The sequence below is a fragment of the Drosophila ananassae genome, chromosome 3L (assembly GCF_017639315.1).
Source record: "Drosophila ananassae strain 14024-0371.13 chromosome 3L, ASM1763931v2, whole genome shotgun sequence".
Taxonomy (NCBI): Eukaryota; Metazoa; Arthropoda; class Insecta; order Diptera; family Drosophilidae; genus Drosophila; species Drosophila ananassae.
Window position 1 is genome coordinate 23,629,173 of NC_057929.1, and position 23,675 is coordinate 23,652,847.

The window sequence follows — 23,675 nt, forward strand, 5'->3', positions numbered from 1 at the left end:
ATTAGACTTTAAGTATACAGGACCCTATAGGGTAGAAAGTATAGGAGAACGAGATAACATAACAATCTCAAACGTAAAGAATAAAAATCAAACAGTTCATAAAGATAGATTAAAGAAATTCTATGCATAATTCTATGGTGGCCACCAATCAATCAATCAAAAAAAATAAAATAAAAAAAATAAAAAAAAAATTATATATATAATATACAATAATAAGCAAAATAAATAAGATAACTATTTTTTCAGAGAAATTTTACATATGACAATAATGCAAACAAAATTAAAACATATTTTTTTTTCCTTTTATTTACATTTTTCTAAAATTCTAGATTTTGATCATAAAATATAAATTAATCATATATTACTAAAACTTAATCAAAACATTAAGAAAATCTTTAAACTCTACACTAAATATATATAATCAATAGATAATAAGTTAATTCAAAATAACTCCATTTTATTACGTTATTTTAAAAAAGGAGGGAGATGTAGTATGCATGGGTCATTATAAGAAGCATCCACTGTAGCAATACAATATTGTGCTACAGTGTTGTTATATAATCATAATGCCCCGGCCAAATAGCCAGCTATATACATATGCCTTAAAGCCTCACTCCTGGGAAGTGCATTGGTCAGCAAATTCCCATGAGTTGACAACGCATACAAATGAGCCATGCATACTTACACCCTTACGCTCGGGCCGCTAGCAGCCTTATATACGAGCATAGAAATATATATATATATGAATATTGCCGCGACTGATCGCTGCCGAGCTTTTGTAGGCAGCGCAGCCGCGAGCAACAGAATATCAAATCACTCTGGATTTGACTTTTAAAGAATAAAGTCTAAGTTAACAAAACACTAAGAAAACTCAATGAAGATTACAAAACAAAATAAACTACATGGTTTAAATCAAACAACAAAGAAAAAAAATTATTTTTCAAAATTTGCTCGATTGATCCTTTTTATATTGCACGTGGAGATAGCTTTTGAGATGACGCAACTTTTGATATATCGCTCATATCTGGCAAAATCCGTTAACTCAAGATATAGTCCTTGAGTTAAATCGAGTCGGGTAAATCGAGTCGGGTTGGGATATTCCCAGACAGGTATCCTGGTGTCATACCGATAGCGACCGATCGCCTGGCGTACGCCTTGTTGATTCCTGACCGTTAAGACCACGTGTGATCCTGTAAAGCGAGGGGTAGCTAGCTAGGACTTAAGCCCAACTGTGAAACCAAACAGGGACACCCCGGTCAAGTCAATAGAGTCCTGATCCAGGCGCTGGGACCTACGCACAGCGTATCACCTGGAGTTAAAGGAGACGCGACGCCAGATCCTCCAAGAAGCGTATCCTGCCAGGCGTATGCCTCGGAGGTGAGCCTTTTGTTCTGCTAACATGGATTAGGTGCCGGCCATGACGAAAGGGCATTGATTCAAGGATACCGAAGGTCCACGGCACCCGCAAAGGAGAAGCAGCGACAGGATTAGCGACAGGTTTAGCGACAGGATTAGCGACAGAAGGAGCAACAGAAGCAGCGGCGACAACAGGAGCAGCAACAGGAGCGGCGGCGATGACAGGAGCAGCGGCAACGACAGGAGAGCAGCGACGACGGGGGAGCAGCGACGAAAAAAACAGCGACAGCACAGGCCCCGCAACTGGAGAACGTGAGTCCAAACGGAGGGAACCGTGAACCGATTCGGCGCCAAGCACCAAGACCAAACGTCCTGCTGGGCGCAAGCTTTGGGAGGGCGTGTGTATTGGCACCAACCCGGAACGGTGATCGGGGAACAACGGGAGAACAAGCGGTCGATCGGCTGAGCCGAGCAGCCGGTGAGATTCATCCTTTTGTATCTTTATCACAATATAGAGGATATATTTGGTTTAGCCTGTGTTATTCCTGGGCTCGGAACGTCACGTCGAATATATAAATTCGGTGGAACGATCCTCCAAACTCTGTGAGCTAGCCGCGGCATTTGTTGCGAACAAAAGTTAGCAAACACAGTTCGTTACAGTAGCCTACATTTGTTAATAATATGAATTTAAAATATTAACACTTGCTAGTAGTGCGGTAATAGATCACAAAGATTCGAAAACAATTTTTGGTATGTGGAAGTTTTATCACGATGGGGTTAAAGGAAAGTTTGATGAGAGAAAGTCGTAGGTCAGCAATGGAAAAAATCGATCGAATTAGGTCGATAAAAACGGCATTTCAATTCCCAAATAGAGAGATTTTATCTACCTAAAGACTTGTTCATTGGTACTTCAACCGTCCCGATCCGACATTTCGTTCAGCAGTTATTAAAAAAATTCGTTTTTCTGCACTATTTGTATCTTGGCAATCCTGTAAAAAATTTGAGATATTGTTACTAAAATATGACCCACTTTTGTTTAATTAAAAAATTTATATCTTCTTAACCAATGAAGCTATCTAAACGGGACTTACTTCGTTTTATTTAGAGGAGAATAGACATTTTTTTTATGATTCTAGACTACTATGAAGTTTGTGCCAATATTTAGCCACGCCCCTTTCGCCCCAAAAAATTAAAATTTTGATGCAGCGCCACCTTAGAAAAGTTTTCATCCAAATCGGACCATTTTTAGAGGAGGTATAGACTTTTTATTCTGCTTCGCATTAAAGCATTCTTCATTTGAATTGTTTATTCCAATGAAAAATGTTTTAAATTACGAAATGAATCTTTATAATCAATGAAGCTATTTAAACATAACTTACGTCATTAAAAAGGTTTTTTTATTTTTTGCCTGCTTTTTTCGTTTTTTGTTTTTGCTTTTAAACATAAACATAAAACGGACTTGAGATGACGCAACTTTTGATATATCGCTCATATCTGGCAAAATTCGTTAACTCAAGATATAGTCTTGTACGTGCAGCTACCCATTTAGTGCAGCCTCCTGTGAAGCTAGCATTTACTTATACATGTGTGTGTATTTGATTGGCAACTTTGCTTTTTGGAGTCTGCATATATTTGGTCAATACCTTAAAAAATATGGAGCAGCTTTTAGTTTATTTATTTAAAAATAAAATCCAAATAAAAAAGGGCTTAAAAAGTGAAACATAAGCATTGACTCAACTAGGACTCGAACCTAGGCCCTCCGTGTTAGGGAACCACGACGCTCTCCACTCGGCCAACCTCGAACTTCGTTGCTTGATGGCAAATGTTGATGTAATTCTGCTTTGTGTTTCAGTGTCTCATGTCTTAATGAGAAGACTTACAAATGCACAATTTTACGAGTAGAAAGCTTTATATGCATATGCCCCCACTCAGCATATAATGCATATAAATAAAACTCTACTTTACTTAAATTACAGCCACCACCGTTTTTGGGCCAAATCATGGATTAAAAGCTAAAAAAACCAGGCAAACCAACTCCTCCAATACTGTTATAATATTTATTATTTTATGTCGCACACCCATAATAAATTGTTACATTCAACAATTGGCGCATTTATTTTAGATATAGCACATGTTTATTATAATATATATTATATATAATATAATATATTATAATATATAATATAATAATAAATTATAATATATATTATAATATAAATATATATATATATATTATAACTTTGTTTTTTTTTTATAAGTTAGAAGGATATGACTTTCTATGGATCCCACTTTGCGAAAAATTATCTGATCTGACAAATTTTAATAAGGATCGGCCGACTATATCCTTTAGCTGCCATGTAACTGATCCATCGGAAATGCCATAACATTGGTGTTATTTAATTTGGAAGGTTGGGACTTTCCACACATGTTATATTTGGTCAAAACATCTTATGGGCAAAATTCATAAGGATCGGCCGACTATATCCTATAGCTGATATATATTAATGCTGTGGCATATTTATTTTTTTTTAGTTAGAAAGATGGAACTTACTACAGATTGCATTTTGGGCAATCTTATCCGATTTGCAAAATTTTATTTGAATAATTGGCTTAACTTTGTTGTTTTTGAAGCTAGAATGATGGGACTATCTACGGTTTCCGTTTTGGGCAATCCAATCCTATGTTTCATAAGAATCGGCCGACTATATCCTATACCTGCCATACTGAACGACCGGAAATATCACAACCTTTCTATTTTTAAAGATGCTTGGGGCTGTTTTCAATATTTATACCCTTGCAGAGGGTATTATAATTTTGGTCAAAAGTGTGCAACGCAGTGAAGGAGACATCTCCGACCCTATAAAGTATATATTCTTGATCAGGATCACCTCCTAAATCGATATGAGCATGTCCGTCTGTCCGTTTCTACGAAAACTAGTCTCTCAGCTTTTCACACATCCTTCTTTCCTTTGCAGGCAGTATATAAGTCGGAACGTCCGGGATCGGTGGACTATATCCTATAGCTGCCCTATAACTGATTGATCGGAAATGCCATAACATTGGTGTTTTTTAAGTTGGAGGGTTGAGACTTTCCACACATGTTATATTTGGCCAAAATATCTTGTCTACAAAATTTCATAAGGATCGGCCGACTATATCCTATAGCTGTCATAGATCGATCGGAATTGCCATAACTTTGGTGTTTTTAAATTAGAAAGGTGGGACTTGGTACAGATTCCATTTTGGGCAAAATAATCTTATTTGACAAATTTCATAGGAATCGGCCAACTATATCCAATAGCCGCCATATAACTGAACGATCAGAAATGGCACAACTGCAAGGGTATATCAACTTCGGCTCCGCCCGAAGTTAGCTTCCCTTTCTTGTTTTATATGATATCCAATAGCCGCCATATTACTGAATGATCGCAAATGGCACAACCTAACTGTAAGGGTATATCAACTTCGGAGTTAGCTTTCCTGTCTTGTTTTTTTTTAACGGGCGCTGCCGCTTGGCGTTAGGCTGTGGTACAAGGACGAAGGTGGTATATTAAAAAAGGTAATGTATAAAAATTGACTGAAATGATGGTTTTAATGCGAAGAAATTCGACATAACCTAAACCAAGAATATAGTTTTTGATAGGTTTGTTTTAGAAAAGAAATTCGTTTTTTTGTATTTGGAAATGATGTTGTATAATTAGATGTAGATAATTAAGTGGAATTGTATGAAGTCTAGTATAAGTTAGTTTAGGGCGGAGCGGGAGCGCAAGTGAAACTCTTGTGAGGTCGAATTGGCAGCGGGAGCAGGAGGACCAAGAGGAAATTAAAAATGTTAGAAAAAATCTTGTTGTTAGCCCAAGCCTACAGAAGCTAAGTCCGTTTGTCCATAAAACCTCTCAGGCTGGGCTTACCTTTTCGTTGTTGTGGGTCGGGGGGCGACAAGCTAATGCTCCTATTTCGTACGATACCAAGTTTCCAGTATTGTTGACGAAGCTTTCTCAATTTGTTCAGAGCTACGTCCGATACTTGCACGAGTCGAATTTTCATGTGGGTCCACGAGCACTAGTGAGTCTCTTGCGACAGCGCGTTTGGATAGTAAACGCGCAGGAAGTCTGCAGTCAGATAGTGCGGACATGCATACGCTGTTTTAAATGCAAGCCTCATCTGATGACTCAAATCATGGGAGATTTACCCTTAGATCGAGTTCGTGCTCTCCGCCCATTTTCCATATGTGGCGTGGATTTCTGTGGCCCTATTGAGACGACCTTGAAAATTCGTGGTAGGCCACCATACAAGTCCTACATTGCCCTGTTTGTTTGTTTTTCGTCTAAAGCAGTACATTTAGAAGTAGTTTCCGATCTGTCAACTGATTCCTTTCTATTGGCTTTTCAAAGGTTCGTTGGGCGCCGAGGATGTCCGCAGACCGTGCACTGCGACAACGTGACGAACTTCGTCGGAGCGAGTCGCCACTTCGCGGCACTGCGGCACCAAATCGAGAGCGAAGCGGACGAGCTGCGGCAATACGCATCAAAAAAAAGGATGCGTATTTGCGTTCATACCGCCGCGGGCTCCGCACATGGGCGGACTATGGGAGGCAGGTGTGAAGTCTGCAAAGCACCTACTCCTACGAGCGGTGGGCAGCGCAAAGTTGACCGCAGAGGAGCTGCAGACCGTCCTAGTTGGAGTCGAGGCCGTCCTGAACTCGAGGCCCCTGGGCGCCCTCAGTCAGGACCCAAGCGACGGCGAGGCGTTGACTCCCGGGCACCTGTTGACAGGCGGGCCGCTCATCGCCCCACCAGCACCGCGGACCCCGGACCAGCAGGGTCTAACGTGCTTGCGGCGATGGCGGCTTGTCTCGTCAATTAAGCAAATGTTTTGGCAGCGTTGGTCCCGGGAGTACGTCTTGGGCCTACAGGCGCGGTCGCAGTGGCAGCGGGAGCAGGAGGACGCCAGGAAGGGCGATCTGGTGCTGGTCGCCGAGGACAACCAGCCGCCCCAGCAGTGGATCACCGCCAGGGTCGTCGAGACTCACGCCGGCGCGGACGGAAGGGTCAGGGTCGCCGACGTCAGGAGTAGAGGAGCAGTATTTCGGAGAGCAGTCCACAAGCTGGCAAGGTTGCCAATAGTTGAAGCCTAAGGAAGGCCTTCAACGGGGCCGGTGTATAATTAGATGTAGATAATTAAGTGGAATTGTATGAAGTCTAGTATAAGTTAGTTTAGGGCGGAGCGGGAGCGCAAGTGAAACTCTCACTTGCGCTCTCCCATAAATTCGCCCCGCTTCGCCGCATTAGATAAGCTAGGCTTAAGTTGTTGCTGATTGAATATAATCGAATTTATAACGTCGAAGAGTGCACGCATTTTCGTTTCGTTCGTTTTCTTTTTGCAATTTAATTTTCTACAGCCACCTTTTTTTCCTTTCGTGTGTTTTCGCGAAGAGATAAAATAATCTCGATAAACAGATTGTTGAGCGATCAGAGTTTTGATACCGACCGAATTAAAGACGAGATTCGATAGTTTATATTCAATTTATTAAGCTAATTCCGCACAATAAAACAAATAGCGGCCCGTCAATAACAACTCCCAAAAAACAACAAGAAGAAGAACCGCTTTGGCGCAGAAGCTCTTCCAAAGCTCCCAAAAGCGCATGCGCTACAAAATGACAACAAAGTGCATGCGAATCTGGGAGACAAAAGAGAAGATTAAATGCAGCTGCAGATAAACAAATTATCAATATTCTAATTAGCCTCTCTGGTGGCTGCTTAGCCCAACACAGATGTTCTTGATGTTCTTGGACTAAATTGTTCTCTGATCAAAAACTGACGGAACCTATGGGTCTGCACGAACACATGTATCTTAAAAGAATACGTGTGCTTAGGTGTATTTAAATTTATTAATGCATGTCACCTTTATGACGGCTTATGTCTTGACTTTTATTGAATCTGATATATCAATCTCAGAAATGTCAGGGGCAAGCCGAGAAATGCTTTGGGATCACCTGTAAGGGGTTTGGATTCGCCTTTCCTATACTGCAACATTAGTAGGTATTAGTATTAGTTGGGTAAATCTTCGTTGCCAACCGAATTTCTACCATTCAAGAACTTACTAATTCTTAAGCATTCTGGTCTCGGCCCTGAAGGTCAGCACTGCTTCAACTTTCATTGAAGAAAAAAGCCTGACTCTGCTTCAGCATTTTTTTGAAAATTAAGAATTAAGGGTTGCTATAACGTGTTAGTGTTATTGAATTATGCAGACCGTGCAATTGCTCGAAATTTAAAGTTGAAATCTACAATTTTAAATATTTATTTTTGTGCTATGTCATCAAAAATGTTTCTATGGAAGATAAATAGACTCCTTCTTATTCAAATCTATGTTTAAATTATGGATTACAAAAACAATTTTTTTCTGTAGGTCAGCTACAAAAAGTTGGGTCGGGTTAAATGATATTTTTAGGAAAAATCAGTGCAATCGATTGCCCATCAAATGACCATCAATATTTTGAAATGACCGCCTCCCGGTTGGAAAATATTCACTGAAAATTTGTGAAAAATTTTCGAAAATTTTAAAAATGGACTTTTTGAATTTTTTTTCTAAATATCGAAATGAAGTTGTTTGCCCACCAATGGTCATTTAGAATTTTGAAAAAAATTTTAGTTTTTGAAATATTTAAGGTTTAGTTTTGGTAATTTTTTGGACAGGTAAAGTTTTCGAATACTGTAATAAGCAATGCTGGTCAATATAATATCTGATTTCAATTTTCGTGAGGAAATATGCTATATAGGCGTACAAAACTGCATATAAAAAAAAAAAATTCTTATTCGGCACGTGACTGATTTTATTTTTTTGGTTTCCTTGCACGTGCCGACCCTTAATATTTTTTATATGCAATTGGTTAGTTTAAAAATTTTTATTAAAAATGTTCCCAAAAGTCTATTAAAAATCCTAAATTTTTCGAAGTTGTGGGAAACCAAAATATTTAAACAAATAAACAGATGAGAAGCTGATCCTTATGAGAGTATCACTATAAACTAAATTATCAAAAAATAAAATAAGAAAGGAAAACTAACCTCGAGCGGAGCGGAAGTTGATAAACCCTTGCAGTTAAGCAGCAGTTTATATTATTATTTTATATATCGGATCGCATATAGTTGTCCGACACTTATGAGAATTTCACCATCAAATAAATTTTTTATTAAAAATATTGGAAACAGCCCCAAGCATATTTAAAAATATCAAGTGTTGGGACTCTTTTTGTTGGTGTTGTGGAGTCTTTATTAATTCGGTCGCTATCAAAACGCTGATAGCTCAACAGCAAGGTTCTGCCATTTCCGATCGTTCAGTTATATGGCAGGTATAGGATATAGTCGGCCGATCCTTATGAAAGATCGGATTAGATTGTCCAAAACGGATTCCGTAGAAAGTCCCATCATTCTAGCTTCAAAAACAACAAAGTTAAGCCATTTCCGATTGTTCAGTTATATGAAAGTTATTGAATATAGTCGGCCGATCCTAATAAAATTTTGCAAATCGAATCAGATTGCCCAAAATGCAAACTGTACTAAGTGTTATCTTTTAAACTTAAAAACTACCAAAGTTATGCCAATTCCGATCGTTCCGATATGATATGACAGCTATCGTTCCGATATGACAGCTATAGGATATAGTGGCCGATCCTTATGAAATTTTGCACCTATTCCTATTCCTATTGAAATTTGAAATATACACATCAATGTACATACATATAACACCAAGCTTCACAGGTGGCTGCACAAAATTGGTAGCTGCACTTATAGGACTATATCTTGAGTTATCGAATTTTGCCAGATATAAGCGATATATCAAAAGTTGCGTCATCTCAAGGGCTATCTTCCCGTATAATATAAATAAGATCAAATAAGCCAATTTTGAAAAATAATTATTTAAAAAAAAAAATGTATTTTCAGTGTTTTTTTTTTTGTCTACTATTAAGACATTTGGTCTTAAAGAAAGTGAAATAGATATTTAAAAAACCTTTTCAATGGTGTACATAAATTTTTAATATCATTCTTGATTTATAAAGCTATGAATTTTTGTATTAACAAAGTTTTTTTTAATTTTTTAACCTAAACTTAAGGTATTTTAAAAAGTTATAAAACAAATTTTGTGCAAATGTTAGTAACAAACATTTCCAATTTTGTTCAGGCTTTCCAAGAAAAAAATAGTGCAAAAAGACAACTAGACAAACTTTGGAGCGGCAGAATTCGAAGCGATAAAATCAGAACTACACACGGTGCTTCGAAACTTTATTTGTGACTGAGGAAAAAATTGATATACATATTTTCTTATTCTCTATTTCGCAGAGCGAGACAATTATAACTACTCCAAGATCTCTTCCTCCTTCCTTAACTATGAAAGCGTGCATTGTAACATACTAAAATATACAGGGTACCTTATTTTCTACACCCTTCCTCAATGCAAGCTTGTTTACAAAAATAAATATCAAATCAAATTAAACATTTTTGTAAGCTCTTCGTGTTTTGTTTTGGGAAGATTTTTTGTCAAAATATCTGCTATCATTTCACTTGTACATTTGTATTTCAACAAAACTTGCCCTTCCTTAACAACTTCTCTAACAAAATGATAACGTATATCAATGTGCTTTGTTCTGGAATGTTGAACAGGAGCGCCTGCGCACTCATATTATCCCCATAAACGACGATCGGATTGTTGTTGTCTCCGCATCCTATCTTCATAATCAGCCTTCGCATGACTATCGCCTCCTTGAATGCCGCCGATAGTGCCATGTACTCCGCCTCGGTATTGCTCAACGCCACACTTCGCTGCTTTTCCGAACGCCAAGAAATCGGACCACCTGCTAACAGGTAGATGTAACCAGCATAGGCCTTCCTGTAGAGCCTATCACCTGCCCAATCCGCGTCCACGTATCCACAGAACGAGTGACCACATTGTGGACTTGTGCAATCTATTTGAAAACCAGGATCCAAAGGTGTCATCGCCGATTCGCAAAATTCAATCCCATGGGTATGCAATAAGTCCTTGATATATTGCTTATGTCCTAAAGTAATTGCTCCAAGATCGCCGTCCCGTTCGATTTCCATGCCCAGGAAATGGTTAAGTTGACCCTTGTCAACGCACTCGAATGATCGTGAGATGCTGCTTTTGATTTTTAGCGAATCCTCGTGCGATTGGCAAGCTATAAGTATACCGTCAACATATACAAGGATTAGGACAAGATTACCTTCTCCACAATTTTTGTACAAACAAGGCTCGTTATCACAGGCGACGAATCTCATATTAACCAATACGATATACGTTTGTTCCAGGCCTTTCCTGATTGCTTCAAGCCATATATTGCTTTTTTCAGAAGCAATACCTTGTCAGGATTTGTTTCATCTGTGTGCCCTTCCGGCTGCTTTATGTAGATCATCTCAATCAGATCGCTGTTGAGATTCGCGATGCATACATTCATTTGATGAAGATGTAGCTTGAGCTCCGCCGCCAGTGCTATAATAAAACGCTCACTCTCCAATCGGCATACCGGCGAAAATGTTTCTTGGTAATTTACGCCAAACTGCTGGGAGCATCCCTTTGCTACCAATCGAGCCTTGAAACGTTCTATTTGGCCATCATTATCACGCTTCACGTTGAACACCATCATGCATCCAATTGCTCGCTGATTTTTGGGTAAATCAGTGATTTGCCACGTCTGGTTGGCAACCAGAGAGTCAAATTCTCTATCCAGCGCCTCCTTTCAAGGTAATGGAATCGGAACATTTTTCGAAACAAGGGCGCCTGGAATATTGAACTGCTTCTTAGGGCGTCCAGGTTTTTCACTCCGAATGATCTTAGGACGACCGGGGCCCCTGCGTGCCTCCTCCACGACATGCTCACCTTTCGGCACTCTCGTACTGATCTGTGCTCTCGAAGCACAGATCGAAGCTGCCGGCGTCGATGGATAAGTCAGAAACGATTTCTACATCTCCGGATCCCTGCTGCTGGCGGGCCTTTTCCAGTTCCTCCAGATTTATCGTCACAGCATCACCCTTGGATGCCACATCATGATGTTCATCAAATAACACATCCCGTTTGTCGGCCAATTGTCGAGTTGATAGATCATATAGTCGATAACCTTTTGTACTCTTTGCCTTTAGGATGAAATTTGCTGCCCTTCCTCGGACCCTTGCCCAGAGCAACTGCAAGAGATCCAAAAACCTTTAGGTGTTGTACATAAGGTCTCTTACCCGTCCACGCTTTCATAGGAGTCATACTCTCTAAGTGTTGACAGCTTCTACCCAAAACTGATCTCCCAGTCCCGCCTGGACCAAGGCATCTTGATATCTCCACTAGCGTACGATTTGCCCGTTCCGTAACTCCATTTTGCTGGAGAGTATACGCTATTGTCAGCTGTCGGTCGATTCCATGCTGTCTCAGACATTCGTCAATCTGTTTATTGACAAATTCTCTGCCATTACCACTCCGCAGGCATTTGAGTCTCCGAATATTATCTAGAGAAATTAATATGTCCGTATCTCTTGTGTAGCAAAATCCCATCAACAGCTAACATGGCTAAACATTTACTGCGACCACCCACAAACAAGTACAAGTTGCCAATCTTTTTGGCTTTCACTATGCATTCTCCATCTTGCATCACTTTGGCATTCTCTAAGTCAAAGGTCACCTCGCACCTGTTCTGCACAGCACTGCTCACGGAATAGAAATTTCCGGTCATTTTCGGAACGTAAAGAACATTTTGTACTGTCAACATGCACTGGCCTGTCTGTATCTTGACGTCACCTATACCTTCTGCTTGTAGGAAACCAGCATTGGCCAGTCCGATCTGTTCAGTGTATTTCTCAAACTTTGTGAATAGCTCTCTTGCGCAACACATATGGCTTGTTGCGCCACTATCCAAACACCATGTTGAATTGTCAATGTTGTTGACGTCACAGGCGTGCAGCAGGCTGCTTTGGCGATTCACCACATTTTTTGATGCGGTTCCCTCACCCTCACTTCGACACTGGGTCTGAATGTGCCCTTGTTCATCACATTTGAAGCAAACAATATTTTTTCGTTTCTTCTGCCCATAGTTGTTCGTCTGTGACCAGGTCCGTCAAGCAGTTCTTGATGTAGGCCAATTGAGACGACTTTACACTCAATGTTATTGTTGCCAACGCCTTACTGTCCAAGGCCGCAAACTGTTGTCCTTCTGGAACATTCGTTTCAGTTAGCTCTCCAGACGTAACACTCCACAAACCGGAATGCACCAATACAGATCGCATTTGTATTTTCCATGTGTCATAGTTCGTCTCCTCTAACTTATCAATTTGATAAAGATCACTTATTGTTCTTAATATCGAGTCACACACCGAATAACTTAAATTCTCTAGTGCTTGGGCCCATAACCTCTTGAGCGGCAGAATTCGAAGTGACAAAATCAGAACACCGTATGCTTCGGAACTTTATTTGTGACTGAGGAAAAAATTGATATATGTACATATTTTCTTATTGTTTATTTCTTAGAGCGAGACAATTATAACTACTCCAAGATCTCTTTCTCCTTCAAGTAAATCAATTTTTAATATCTTTCTTGATTATAAAGTTATGAATTTTTGTATTAACAAAGTTTTTTTTATACCCTTGCAGAGGGTATTATAATTTTGGTCAAAAGTGTGCAACGCAGTGAAGGAGACATCTCCGACCCTATAAAGTATATATATTTTTGATCAGGATTACCTCCTGAGTCGATATGAGCATGTCCGTCTGTCCGTCTGTCTGTCGGTTTCTACGCAAACTAGTCTCTCAGTTTTGGAGCTATCGAGTTGAAACTTTGCGGTCGACTATATCCTATAGCTGCCATATAACTGATTGATCGGAAATGCCATAACTTTGGTGTTTTTTAAGTTAGAGGGTTGGGACTTTCCACAAGGATCGGCCGACTATATACGATGCGCTATATATCTAATAATATAAGATGCGTGACGCCACCTAGCGGATTGCGACTGAACTGCAAGGGTATATCAACTTCGGCTCCGCCCGAAGTAAGCTTTTCTTTCTTGTTTTAACCTAAACTTAAGGTATTTTAAAAAGTTATAAAACAAATTTTGTGCAAATGTTAGTAACAAACATTTCTAATTTTGTTCAGGCTTGCCAAGAAAAAAATAGTGCAAAAAGACAACTAGACAAACTTTGGAGCGGCAGAATTCGAAGCGATAAATCAGAACTACACACGGTGCTTCGAAACGTTATTTGTGACTGAGGAAAAAATTGATATACATATTTTCTTATTCTCTATTTCGCAGAGCGAGACAATTATAACTACTCCAAGATCTCTTCCTCCTTCCTTAACTATGAAAGCGTGCATTGTAACATACTAAAATATACAGGGTACCTTATTTTCTACACCCTTCCTCAATGCAAGCTTGTTTACAAAAATAAATATCAAATCAAATTAAACATTTTTGTAAGCTCTTCGTGTTTTGTTTTGGGAAGATTTTTTGTCAAAATATCTGCTATCATTTCACTTGTACATTTGTATTTCAACAAAACTTGCCCTTCCTTAACAACTTCTCTAACAAAATGATAACGTATATCAATGTGCTTTGTTCTGGAATGTTGAACAGGAGCGCCTGCGCACTCATATTATCCCAATAAACGACGATCGGATTGTTGTTGTCTCCGCATCCTATCTTCATAATCAGCCTTCGCATGACTATCGCCTCCTTGAATGCCGCCGATAGTGCCATGTACTCCGCCTCGGTATTGCTCAACGCCACACTTCGCTGCTTTTCCGAACGCCAAGAAATCGGACCACCTGCTAAAAGGTAGATGTAACCAGCGTAGGCCTTCCTGTAGAGCCTATCACCTGCCCAATCCGCGTCCACGTATCCACAGAACGAGTGACCACATTGTGGACTTGTGCAATCTATTTGAAAACCAGGATCCAAAGGTGTCTTCGCCGATTCGCAAAATTCAATCCCATGGGTATGCAATAAGTCCTTGATATATTGCTTATGTCCTAAAGTAATTGCTCCAAGATCGCCGTCCCGTTCGATTTCCATGCCCAGGAAATGGTTAAGTTGACCCTTGTCAACGCACTCGAATGATCGTGAGATGCTGCTTTTGATTTTTAGCGAATCCTCGTGCGATTGGCAAGCTATAAGTATACCGTCAACATATACAAGGATTAGGACAAGATTACCTTCTTCACAATTTTTGTACAAACAAGGCTCGTTATCACAGGCGACGAATCTCATATTAACCAATACGATATACGTTTGTTCCAGGCCTTTCCTGATTGCTTCAAGCCATATATTGCTTTTTTCAGAAGCAATACCTTGTCAGGATTTGTTTCATCTGTGTGCCCTTCCGGCTGCTTTATGTAGATCATCTCAATCAGATCGCTGTTGAGATTCGCGATGCATACATTCATTTGATGAAGATGTAGCTTGAGCTCCGCCGCCAGTGCTATAATAAAACGCTCACTCTCCAATCGGCATACCGGCGAAAATGTTTCTTGGTAATTTACGCCAAACTGCTGGGAGCATCCCTTTGCTACCAATCGAGCCTTGAAACGTTCTATTTGGCCATCATTATCACGCTTCACGTTGAACACCATCATGCATCCAATTGCTCGCTGATTTTTGGGTAAATCAGTGATTTGCCACGTCTGGTTGGCAACCAGAGAGTCAAATTCTCTATCCAGCGCCTCCTTTCAAGGTAATGGAATCGGAACATTTTTCGAAACAAGGGCGCCTGGAATATTGAACTGCTTCTTAGGGCGTCCAGGTTTTTCACTCCGAATGATCTTAGGACGACCGGGGCCCCTGCGTGCCTCCTCCACGACATGCTCACCTTTCGGCACTCTCGTACTGATCTGTGCTCTCGAAGCACAGATCGAAGCTGCCGGCGTCGATGGATAAGTCAGAAACGATTTCTATATCTCCGGATCCCTGCTGCTGGCGGGCCTTTTCCAGTTCCTCCAGATTTATCGTCACAGCATCACCCTTGGATGCCACATCATGATGTTCATCAAATAACACATCCCGTTTGTCGGCCAATTGTCGAGTTGATAGATCATATAGTCGATAACCTTTTGTACTCTTTGCCTTTAGGATGAAATTTGCTGCCCTTCCTCGGACCCTTGCCCAGAGCAACTGCAAGAGATCCAAAAACCTTTAGGTGTTGTACATAAGGTCTCTTACCCGTCCACGCTTTCATAGGAGTCATACTCTCTAAGTGTTGACAGCTTCTACCCAAAACTGATCTCCCAGTCCCGCCTGGACCAAGGCATCTTGATATCTCCACTAGCGTACGATTTGCCCGTTCCGTAACTCCATTTTGCTGGAGAGTATACGCTATTGTCAGCTGTCGGTCGATTCCATGCTGTCTCAGACATTCGTCAATCTGTTTATTGACAAATTCTCTGCCATTACCACTCCGCAGGCATTTGAGTCTCCGAATATTATCTAGAGAAATTAATATGTCCGTATCTCTTGTGTAGCAAAATCCCATCAACAGCTAACATGGCTAAACATTTACTGCGACCACCCACAAACAAGTACAAGTTGCCAATCTTTTTGGCTTTCACTATGCATTCTCCATCTTGCATCACTTTGGCATTCTCTAAGTCAAAGGTCACCTCGCACCTGTTCTGCACAGCACTGCTCACGGAATAGAAATTTCCGGTCATTTTCGGAACGTAAAGAACATTTTGTACTGTCAACATGCACTGGCCTGTCTGTATCTTGACGTCACCTATACCTTCTGCTTGAAGGAAACCAGCATTGGCCAGTCCGATCTGTTCAGTGTATTTCTCAAACTTTGTGAATAGCTCTCTTGCGCAACACATATGGCTTGTTGCGCCACTATCCAAACACCATGTTGAATTGTCAATGTTGATGACGTCACAGGCGTGCAGCAGGCTGCTTTGGCGATTCACCACATTTTTGGATGCGGTGATCTCCCTCACCCTCACTTCGACACTGGGTCTGAATGTGCCCTTGTTCATCACACTTGAAGCAAACGATATTTTTTCGTTTCTTCTGCCCATAGTTTTTCGTCTGTGAGTTGTGCTTCTGCGTTGCAGCGAATGCCTTACTGTCGACTCGTTCATCTGCTATTCCTTTTCTTTCGCTCTCCTCCTTTAACTTTATGGTGAGGACTTCGAACAAAGGCAAGTTATCTCTTGTCTCCATAGCGACCACGAAATGTTCAAATTGCTCTGGAAGGCTTGATAGGAAAACGATAGTACGAAGTTCGTTGTTTAGCTCTATTCCAACTACAGTTAAACCATCCAGAATTTCCACAAAATCACTTATGTAGGTCGTCATACTCTGCCCTTGCTCCATCCGTTTATTAATAAGTTTCTTGTAAAACTGTAACTGTTTCGTACAGGTCCGTCAAGCAGTTCTTGATGTAGGCCAATTGAGACGACTTTACACTCAATGTTATTGTTGCTAACGCCTTACTGTCCAAGGCCGCAAACTGTTGTCCTTCTGGAACATTCGTTTCAGTTAGCTCTCCAGACGTAACACTCCACATATCGGAATGCACCAATACAGATCGCATCTGTATTTTCCATGTGCCATAGTTCGTCTTCTCTAAATTATCAATTTGATAAAGATCACTTATTGTTCTTAATATCCAGTCACACACCGAATAACTTGAATTCTCCAGTGCTTGGGCCCATAACCTCTTGAGCGGCAGAATTCGAAGCGACAAAATTAGAACACCGTGTGTATGCTTCGGAACTTTATTTGTGACTGAGGAAAAAATTTATATATGTACATATTTTCTTATTCTCTATTTCGCAGAGCGAGACAATTATAACTACTCCAAGATCTCTTTCTCCTTCCATAACTATGAAAGCGTGCATTGTAACATACTAAAATATACAGGGTACCTTATTTTCTACACAAACTGCCTTCATTTGGAAAGAGCTGTAAAAATCGAATTTCTTGAATAACTTCTGGTCGAAATGTTGGATCGGATTGGTTGAGGAACCAATGCGAGGAGGAATGCGCCTTTAGGAGTAGAATGCGAATAAAGTGTGTCCACCAGCTCAAATTTTGTGATTAAAAATTTTTTTTCTTTCACCCTAATTTCTCCCAAACCAAATAACTTTTGGAAAATGTTTGGACAAAAATGATCTAATTAAGACAATACCTTTCGATTGGTATAAATTTCATTCAGATCGGATGCCTAAAGAACATTTTTAATTCTTCGGCTATATTTAGAGTCTCCGCGCGCATACCAAGGCCCGCACGTCGTCACCTTGTGGACTGGCGTCCACAGTGATAAAATTTAACAAAAAAATCTATACCCATCATTTCCCATCTTTTAAACTTAAAATTGAAACAAAAAAATCTATGGCCATCATTGCCCCTTTTTTTTCTTCCTTCCGTCCTTAAATAAATTTATTTACTTGTTATTTATTTTTTTCAGAATTATCCATTATTAAACAAAAATCTCTGAAAATTGACCAGGAGCTTGAAGTATCAGAGAGTAAGACTAAGGACCTTAAACTATGCATCCAAAAATTTACCTCAAAGTTAGAGCTTTTAAACGAAAAAATATACAAAAAAAGAATTCACCATGATTTTGAAGAAACAGAATTTGAACACGAACAGGCTGAACTTAGCCAGAAACTTAAGGTAATTTTACAATTTAAATTTAATATATAAAAATTTTTATTAAAATACGAATTACACTGTGCGACAAAAAAAAAAACGAAATACACTGGGGAAACGAGATAGTGTAGGTTGTTAATCTGGTCGAAGAGAACTCAAAAATATTTTTTTTATATTTTTGGAACCCTCCAATTTTTTTTTATTTAAAAAAAACCGTTTTTCGGGACTTTTTTGCGCTTAAAAATTCCTGAACGCGTTTTTTTTCAACCGATTTCAAAATTTTCGGTGTTTTTCAATAGTTAAATGTTGTAGCTTTTGAAAAAAAATATATCTTCGATTTTGTTGAACAAAAAGGACAAAATTTTTACACCTGAAACTAAAGTTTTCGACTTTTATTCGTGTTTTTCGGATTTTGATGCCAGTTTTTCGGTACAACTTACAAAAATTCGGCCATTTTTGATACATATCAATGTTGTCTCATTCATTCAGAATAAAACGAGACAAAATTCATCAAAAAATTATGAAAATTGGTGAAGTTATAACGCTTTTCCCAAAAAAAGTCAACACAACCTAGCGGGCGCTTCGGAGGAACAATGTGCATAAAAATAAGAGTATATTGCTTTCTTCTGACAAAAAGTTTGTCATTTATGCCACATATTAATATTGTCTCAATAATACTGAATAGAACGAGACAAATTTCATTAAAAAATAATACAAATTGTTGAAGTTATAACGCTTTTCCCAAAAAAAGTCAATAAAACCATGGGAGCACTATAAGAAGAAGAGCATATTCCTGACTTATACACACAGGTACTCCGGAGCGCACGCAAGGTTGAATTGACTTTTTTTGGGAAAAGCGTTATAACTTCACCAATTTTCATTATTTTTTGATGAAATTTGTCTCGTTTTATTCAGAATGAATGAGACAACATTGATATGTGGCAAATATGACAGAATTTTAGTAAGTTTTACCGAAAAACTCGCATCAAAATCCGAAAAACACGAATAAAAGTCGAAAACTTTAGTTTCAGGTGTAAAAATTTTGTCCTTTTTGTTCAACAAAATCAAAGATATATTTTTTTTTCAAAAGCTACAACATTTAACTATTGAAAAACACCGAAAATTTTGAAATCGGTTGAAAAAAACGCGTTCAGGAATTTTTAAGCGCAAAAAAGTCCCGAAAAACGGTTTTTTTTAAATAAAAAAAAATTGGAGGGTTCCAAAAATATAAAAAAAATATTTTTGAGTTCTCTTCGACCAGATTAACAACCTACACTATCTCGTTTCACAAGGGTTTTTTTCACTGTCGCACCGTGTTATTTATTTTTAACTGCGCATTCGAGAAATACCAAGTGAAAATATAACTTCAGATGCCAGATAAGAGAGAAAGATTATTTTTGCTGCGGGTCGTTTCCATCAGTACTCAGCGACTCGGCGAGTAATGTAATTAATTTTCCAACGAAAATTAAAGCGACAAGATATAAGTAGGCATGTATTTGAACAAAAAAAATATTATAATACAAAAAAAGTTTATAATACATGCCTATTATTTTTTTCGTTTAAATTTCGACTCATTTTGAATTTACGACTTGAGGCACTAACCATACAACATATGTTATAGCCGAAGAATTAAACATTTTCTATGTGCGTTCAATCTGAATGAAATATACCAAATGAAAGTTATTGGTTTCATTAGATGGATTTTATCCAAACATTTGGCAAAGTAAAACTACTTGGAAATTTACCTTACCTTAAAACCTTTAAAAGGGATTAAGGATGAAAAGGGTTACCTTAAAAAATTAAAAGGGATCTTAAATTAAACAAGAAAGCAAAGCTAACTTCGGGCGGAGCCGAAGTTGATATACCCTTGTAGTTTAGGTTGTGCCATTTCCGATCGTTCAGTCATATGGCCGCTATAGGATATAGTCGGCCGATCCTGAAATTTGGCAGAACAAATAAGATTGCCCAAAATGGAATTCGTACAAAGTCACATCATTCTAGCTTAAAAAAGGGATCTTAAATTAAACAAGAAAGCAAAGCTAACTTCGGGCGGAGCCGAAGTTGATATACCCTTGCAGTTTAGGTTGTGCCATTTCCGATCGTTCAGTTATATGGCAGCTATAGGATATAGTCGACCGATCCCGGCCGTTCCGACTTATATACTGCCTGCAAAGGAAAAAGGATGTGTGCAAAGTTTTAACTCAATAGCTCTAAAACTGAGAGACTAGTTTGCGTAGAAACAGACAGACGGAGAGACGGACATGCTCATATCGACTCAGGAGGTGATCCTGATCAAGAATATATATACTTTATGGGGTCGGAGATGTCTCCTTCACTGCGTTGCACACTTTTGACCAAAATTATAATACCCTCTGCAAGGGTATAAAAATGAAACGGATTTACATTTATTAAAAGTTTATCTAGTACTTAATCGATGGATATTAAAAAAAAAGAATATTCGACAAAATGGCGACCTATCAAAATTGAACAATCGTTTTTCGTTAAAAAAAGCGGTAGTTTTTCAGCTGTAAAAAAAAAAGTTGTGCATAAAAAAATCAATCCTTCGATTAAGTACTATATTAATATGTATTAAAAAAGCATGCTAAATTTCAAGACAATCGGGTCACTAGTTTTCGAGTAAGAGTGGTCACCGACTTCAAAAACGTAGTTTTGAGAAAAACGTGTTTAAAGTTTCAACTCACCATTACACTTACCGGAGGCCCCTCCCTTTCAAGATGTGTAGCTCAGTGTATTTTCACCGGATCATTTCAAAATTTTGTGGACACATTTCTAAATGTATATACTTTAAGAAAATGCAAAATAAAAATTCGATTTTTTGAAAATTACAAGTGCGCATGCCCCCTTAAGGGGGGGTTAGGGTCTGAGCGAGCAAAAAAAGACACATTTTCAAGTTTTTTTTTTGAGGATCTGGTAAACATCTATTTAGGCTCGGAGGTGGGGTTGCTAAAATCGCTGTATCTTTGTTAATAATGCACCTATCCATCTAAAATTTTGACACAGTATTCTTAAAAGGTTCTCTAATAAGAAAATAAAAAAAAAAATTCGAAAAAAAAAATTTTTAAAACCCTAACCCCCCCTTAAATAAACTTTAAACTTCACTGGTCTGAGTCTCGATGTGAAAAGAAGACCCTCCAGCCGAGTGATAAGAGGGTCCCAGGGCCAGGTACGTCGGGAGTTTTTGCAGAGTTTACTCGGTAATAAATTTCTTTACCCATTTCTCTGGCTGAGGACCGTTCACGTCTTCACGATCGTTTTAGAGCCAGTCGCTTTAAAACCGCATAAGCAATCCAAAATTAGTCTTGGGGGTGCATTATACTTCTCAACCCACTAAGCTAAGCTAGCTAAGCCAGATGAATATCTTTCCCATGGTACCGGTCGACAAGCTTTCCACTCAAATCCTCTAGTTTATAGATTGAGCCACCTATTTTCCTTCGCACTTTAGCCTTTACAAATAGGGGAACTAGCTTAGCATTGTAATCTGCCTGAAAACAGTTCTGTTTAAAATTCCGACGATATACTTCCTGTCCAACCTTATAAGATACTCCGCACTCCCTAAGGTTGTAATGTCGTTGATTTCTCTCATACTGTTTTCCCAATATTTCAGCTTCTTTCTTTCTGACTACCTTTACAGAGTCTTCACGGCTAAAAGTGTCTGCTTTGTCTTCCAGCATAGCCAACTTCCTCAATAAGGAGTACGTTGCATCAGATTGAATTATCTGCTGCCAAAAATCCATATAGTAAGATGTGGATACCAGACCGGAATGAGTTGCTGACCTCAGCGCACAGCTGATTTTACTAAGATTTTCATCCCAGTCCTTTTGATCGCTGCGAATATAAGCACAAATGCCAGAAATCACAGAGCGATTTACTCGCTCAGAAGCATTAGCCTGAGGAGCTTGCACCGCCGTTAAAGTGTGCGTAATACGATGACTCCTAAGCATTCGTTGACATTTCTTGGATCTAAACTGCGACCCGTTATCGAAAACAATGCTCTTCGGGAAACCAAATGTGTGAAAAAATCCTCTTCCAAGTACTTGAGAACAACGTCAGCTGTACGTTTTTTTACGTTCAAGCACAATGAAAATATATTCTCACTACGAAACCTAGGATAAGGGCCTAAGAAATAAATGTAAATTCACTGGAAAAACCTCTGCGTCTCTACTGCCTTTCCCATAGGTGTCCTCAACGCCGTATTCGGCGCTTTAGTCATTCTACAACATTCACAGGCTAAAATGTAGTCTTTCAAGTCATTCACCATTCCTGGCCGGAAATAATAGCGCCGAATCCTCTCCAGAGTTTTGTGAATACCCCCGTGAGACGCTAATGGATCGTCATGCGATTTCTTTAGCACCTCCTGAATCGTAGACTTCGGTGTCCACAATTTCCTTGCGTACGCATCATTTATAAGTTTGCCTTTGGAATGTTCTGTGCGTCGATTTACCAAGGGCGATTTCCACGATTTTTAGATCCGGAAGGTTATCCAAATTATTTTTTAATTCCCTCCATTAACTGTGTATTATCAGCGTACTTAAAATGTTCTTTTCACGCGGTTCCCACTACATACGTACAGCCCACCTCCCGTCCAACAGACCAAGGGTCGCTTCCACGTAACGTGCGGCTCGAATCGTAGGAATAGTGTCGTCAGATTTATTTGATGAATTCAAAAGATGCACAACTATAAAAATTGATCAATATATGATATGTGTTTCAATCACTTAACGGCATACAATGTTGACAGTAGATGCGAGTTCCAGTTATTTAATAAAAAGACTGGAACAGAATGTCACAGCAATCCTGTACACTCTAGCATGGTATGGTTAAAAACTTACCAATCTAACCAGTGGATCTTCGCAACCAAGGACCCAATGAAACTTCAGGCTGTATGCAATGGAGTTCCATCAACGGTCAGGATAAAGACGACTGGTATGCCGCATTTGCCCACTGGTTGCACAGTACGCAATGTCAATATAAGTCCGACTACGTTCGGCACTATGACCACTGAAGTACAAACTTCGTTCAGTCATTTCGGAAATATCCTTGAGCCCACAAGGCGAATAGAAGAAACATCAGAATCCGTCTTACGGGCCTCCACCCAATCACAAAGTATAGACACTGAATTAATAATTCTACAACATCGGTTATCCGATATAAAAGGAAAAGATGCAGCGTACCAACTGGACCACCAGACAACCACGTCGTACACAGCACTGGCCATTTCAGTCATCATACTGATACTGATGAGCATGCGACACAGACCGTCTATTTGGATCCCAAAATCAAAAGGCACTAGAAAGAAAATCATCTCCGTAACCTATCCCAAGACAGTTTACTACAGAGCTGGACGACGGTTGAACACTTGTACAGCGGCCGGGAGAATGTTAAGTCATGAGCATTTGATATTAAGTCACAAGAACACAAATGTACACACAACGAAAAGAAAATATTGGTCATAGCCTACATAAAGAACGACAGATTTTTAGTAACCGTGGTGTTACGCATTTTCTATAAAAAATTCGTTTTTTCTAAAGGTATTCCTCTAATTCTCCATGGACTTGAAGTTTAAATTCAGAATCTCGTGCTGGATTTCTGAACGTAAATTGCGCCGTATTATTTCCACCAGTGTTTCGTCGGATATGGACTGGCTAAGTCGGTCAGTAAGCTTCCAAATGAAAT

At 39.2% G+C, this 23,675-nt stretch overlaps 1 protein-coding gene across 2 annotated transcripts in view; it reads left to right on the forward strand.

Annotated features, from left to right (window-relative positions):
• Nucleotides 1-23,675, forward strand: part of LOC26513851 (coiled-coil domain-containing protein 40) — a 196,951-nt gene that overhangs the window by 93,425 nt on the left and 79,851 nt on the right. Inside the window, exon 5 of one of the 2 annotated variants that reach the window (XM_044715377.1) lies at nt 17,797-18,005. The exons of the other annotated variant lie outside the window; for it this stretch is intronic. Coding sequence (XP_044571312.1) covers nt 17,797-18,005 — 209 coding nt within the window. The remainder of the gene's footprint in view (nt 1-17,796; nt 18,006-23,675) is intronic. 2 annotated transcript variants of the gene reach the window in all.